Here is a 4,754-nt window from a genome sequence, read left to right as displayed (position 1 = left end):
GAGACTCAAAACAATAACCATTTATAGAACTCACAGGTCTGTGGAGTGACAATTTGAGCTAGGATCATCTGGGTGATTTTTCTGTTCTCAACTGGGCTCGCTAAAAATATGTGGTCCGTTGGTAGGTGTGATGGGGGCTGGTGATGTAAGATGGCCTCATCAGAGACAGCTCATCTCTGTCCCATATGTTGTCTCATGCAACAGTGGTAATCTCCTTGTTCGCATGGGAGATGGTTGTTTAAGACCTCTTAAAGTCTAGGCTTGCAACCGGCACAATATCACTTTTACTGCATACTATTGGCCAAAGAAAGTCACAGGGAGGCCTAGATACGAGAGGAGGTTAAGTAGCCTCTGTCTGTTATTGATCGAGCTACAAAGTCACATTGCAAAGGTGCATGGATACAAGGAGGACAGTAATTTTGGTCATTTTTGTAAACAATCTCTCTCAATCAATACCCTTGACCAGTGTAGCTTCCGTGGAGTTGGGGGGAAGGAAAGACCAATTGGAGTGAATTTATGAGAGAATGGGAAGAGCGAGAGAGGAAACAGTGACAACATGTTTTGCTCTAAGAAGATGCAAAGAACTGGATAGGAGGTAGTCAAGAATGGACTTTTTAATGGTGGAGGATACTTATGCTGATGTAAATGATTTGGTGAAAAGGAAGAAACCAGTTCAGAGAAACAAATGAAATTACAGAACAACATCATTGCAAAGGCAGGAGGTAACAGTGGGCAAAAGGAAAAGAAGAGCACCAGAAGAGCAAAGTGGAAGGGGTGGCATTGGATGGGGCAAAGATAATTCACTTCAACTCAAGGAAGGCAATGAGTGTGGTAAAAAAGGCCAGCTGAGATGGAGGATGAGACAGTAGGGAGATGGAAGTCCAGTCTGCTGCCATTTTCTCAGTTAAGGGTGTAGTGATATCATCACTTGAGGTCAAAAGGAAAAGAGGAAGAATAGCGCATTTGAGGAAAAAGGAAGTGATGTGAAATATTCAGGTCAGAAAACAAATTTACAGAGAAGTGTCTTGAGAAGCAAGTGTGTCCATCTGTGGTCTTGAAGATAAACCCAAACCACGCAATATGGTGATTTGTTTTTCTTCACGGAAATTCAGCTTTTCTTGTGGATGAAGTAGGTGAAGGGTTGGGTTCACACAAAGGTGGAGAGAGAGGGCCAACAGTGGTAAAATTGTAAGAGAATCCTCAACAGAGAATGGAATCTGAGCTGGGGAAAAGGGTAGTACAATACTGGTAAGGTCAATCTTTGGGAAGTCCTTATTAGGACTGAAGAAACATTTGGATCAATGCATAAGAATCAGCGACTCTAACACAGAGGTTGACAAACTTTTTCTGTAAAGGACCAGATAGTATTTTAGGATTGATGTCACAATCACAACCACTCAACTGCAAGCCATAGTTTTCTGACTTCTGCCCTAAAGCATAGAAAGCAAAAGTTAGAGACCAAGATTATTAAAATCAGTATTGGTGTTGCTGTGGTCAGTTATGACAAGGACCAGGACAATGCCACCCAAAGTATGGTGAGCATTTGCTACCACTGAGATTAAGTACAAAGATTGAGATTAAGCACTTAGAAATTTGTATAGCAAATTGAAACAGAAATTTTATGTGTGTCCAGCCTAACAAAAGTAAGCCTTATATTCTGTATAACTTTTCTACTTGTTTTTTCCCACAATTCATTTTTATTGTTTTACAAAAGAATTAGTATATGATGGATTGGACACTTTTTTTTTTTTTTAAAAAAAAGGCCATTCCTTAAAGGCAGCTTGAAAAGCAACAATCTCTGGTGCAATTATAGGAGTGGGTGATTCAGGTAAAATGGAAGTCAAAATCACTGGAGGTAAGAGGCAAGGGGCTTGGAGCATCATCTAAGTTAATACTGAAGTTACTAAGAATGGTGTCACACATAGGGTGGCAGTGATATCAGTGGGAGCCCTATTTGTGTTTCAGCACCCTGGAGAAGCTGGTCCTGAGGATGGAAGCAGAGCTGAGGTTCCTTAAGATCATGATACCTGCTATTTCCCAAAGAAAACAGCATCCAAATTAGCACAAAACTTGAAAAACCTTGTGCCTAGTCACCACTAAGGTCAGCCTCCTGTGCATTCTATGGGCTGTACTGCTCTCAAGAGCCAGCAAAGTGTCTGACTTCTGTCTAGGGGCTTGCCAAATAGACAGCCAATGGGTGCAAGCCCCAGCTGGCTCATGATGGCAGGCTAACAGAGCATGGATTCAAAGGCAACTCTCATAAGAAGAGGTGCCTGGAGTCTTTGGGAATATAAAGCCTAACTGCTCCCAATTGCAAGATCAGGAGATAATGGTGCCAGGGCTATGGAATGGTACACTTGGCTCTTGATGTGTGAGAACAGCCTCAGGTAGCAGTTTCTGATTTGGATAGAGCCAGTGGCATATGGCCACTGTCAGTCAGCACTAAAGGGTGGGAGTGGGGGGAGAGATATCTGTCTTTTCCCACATAGAAGGTGGAGGCCTTGGGGTCTTCATGGTGTAGGAGTCACTGAGACACACAAAACCTGGTCAGACATTTATTGGGGGGCAGTGGAGTAGTTCTCCACCCTCTGGTACTTTTAGACTGATAGGATTTCAATATGGAACTCCGGCTGGTTGGGAGTGACTTCATATTGTGCCTGTAGAATATCACTGGTCTGGAAGGCAAAACAGCTCTTTGGGGCCTGAAGGATGCAGACAGCATTGCATATTCGGCAGTAACGTCGATGGCACTGCCACATGCGAACCCAGGACTGGAGCTTGACTGCCGCCTCCTCCTGGATTACATAGATCTTCAACAGGTCCCGCCGCTGCTTAAGAACCCGCCTCCACAAAAGTGTTCTCCACCAGAGCTGAATCATCCAGGCCCTGAGGGCTGCCACCAGCAGGGTGCGACGTACCAGGGTGCCACGCCACCAGGCCTGGATCTTCTCAGCTGCCTTGATTCTTGCTCTGTGGCGTTTTTGACAAAGCCTCTAACCAAGCAAAGCAGAGGACTCCACATGAATTTGTTATGAACAACCACAAGTCTGGTGTCTGCCACGAAGGAGCTCTGATCTTCTTTCTTAACTAGCCTTTCCCCTGGTGGTTCTGAGGACCCAGGAGTCCTGGGTGGGGTTTTGCCTCTACTTCTACCTTACCTGTGGCCATAGACGTATTGGTCATCTTCTGAGTCATAGTGTCCTCATCTACAAAATGGGGATATGCTTGCCCTGTGATCTTCACAGGTTCTGTGGAAACAATTTCTGATCTAGAAGACCTGCCATGAGTGTGAGGAACCAAAAGGTCCTCTGAGGATGAACCTCTGCATTTATGGCCTACATCTCAACCCAAATTCCAGCCTATGATTCTGCCTCCTGATGCCTCATGCCAACCCATAGCCCCTTGAGGGCTTTCCTTTACCTCACTTCTTTTGATTTCCACTACCTTTCAGTCACCGCTATATCCTTCTAAACCCAGGCTTTACTTTCTCTGGATTTCCAGTTCCCACTACTGTGCCCCACCTTCCAGTGGCCTGTCTGCATCCTGATTCCTCACCTCTCTGCTGTCTCTTCATACTTAACATAGCTCACTCAGAACAGGGAGGGAATTTATGGGGACAGGAGAGCAACACTGAGCTGACTTCTCAGCTGTGGGACCAGAGATGGATCCTTCACTTTCAAGAACTCTGTGCTCAGATGGTCAATGAACTGTGGTTCTCTCATACTCCTAGGCTCCACCTACCTTCAGCTTCTCAGTCTCTAGTGCATCCTTATCTGGACCAGACTTCTGCAATCAGAATATAGAGAGAAAGCATGAGTGAGGACCAGTTTCTGTGCAAAGTCCTCACAGGTCTACTTCCCCATTCTTTCTGAGTCCTTTTTTTTTTTTTTTTAAGATTTAAAAAAAAGTTTATTTATTTAATGTGAGAGAGGGAGAGAGGGGGCATGAGTGGGGGAGGGGCAGAGAGCGGGAGAGAGAGAATCCCAAGCAGGCTCCATGGCATGGAGCCCAACACAGGGCTCAATCTCACAACTGTGAGATTATGACCTGAGCCCAAATCAAGGGTGGGACGCTTAACTGACTGAGCCACCCAGGTGCCCCTCCTGAGTCCTTTTGAAGTCATCTGGTGCTTCCCTCTGCCATGGGCTAACTCCCTACTTCCAGGGAGGGGGTGTTTGGCTGTCTTACACAGCATTTACCGCCCATGGTTTGGGGCAGTTCAGGTGTTCACACCCCCTCTGGTTGCTGCTCCATTGGTCCTGGCAGAATCAGGAAGGGTGGGAGAGGAGGAGATAGCCATGATGTCACAAGGGCAACTATGACCCAGGGACCAGGTTGCCTCAAATTTGTTGGGTAAAGAGGAAACATCTACCCATTTCCCTCCTGCCAGGGATTGACCAGGGATTGTCCTTGGGGAAACCATAGCCCCCGTGAATCTGTCCTGTCCAAAGGATGACCTCTAGTCTGGCCCACCCACAAGACTTTCCTGTCATCATCACTAAGGAGAGCTGCTTACACAGTGCAGAGGAAGGTTCCTGGGCTCAGGGTGCTTCCTGTGTCTTGCCTTCTTTGCCTCCATGCCCTTCCTCAGTATGTGGGAAAATCCTTCTTTTAATTAGTGAGTATGTGAGTATGTGAGACTGTGAGTATGGAGGGTGAGCAGAAGGGGCTAAGGAAGGGTCAGGATGGAGGTACCTCAGCCTATTTCTATTCCCCTCCAGCTGCTGAACCCCTGTATTTCTACAGTTGTTTGG

General features: G+C 46.1%; 1 protein-coding gene across 1 annotated transcript; it reads right to left on the bottom strand.

The window, feature by feature from the left end:
* Nucleotides 1–2,597: 2,597 nt before the first annotated feature.
* On the bottom strand, nt 2,598–4,206 carry IQCF3 (IQ motif containing F3). Its single transcript, XM_047094708.1, has 3 exons — nt 4,189–4,206; nt 3,742–3,786; nt 2,598–2,993 (listed from the first exon to the last, which is right to left on the bottom strand). The coding sequence occupies exons 1-3, from the start codon at nt 4,204–4,206 to the stop codon at nt 2,598–2,600; spliced, it is 459 nt and encodes a 152-aa protein (XP_046950664.1).
* Between the last annotated feature and the right edge of the window lie 548 nt (nt 4,207–4,754).

The sequence above is a fragment of the Lynx rufus genome, unplaced genomic scaffold (assembly GCF_022079265.1).
Source record: "Lynx rufus isolate CCGP_SWC_20201006 ecotype Redwood Valley unplaced genomic scaffold, mLynRuf1.p SCAF_4, whole genome shotgun sequence".
NCBI classification, from domain to species: domain Eukaryota; kingdom Metazoa; phylum Chordata; class Mammalia; order Carnivora; family Felidae; genus Lynx; species Lynx rufus.
Note: the sequence above shows the minus strand (reverse complement) of the source record. Positions and strands in the feature narration are given on the sequence as shown.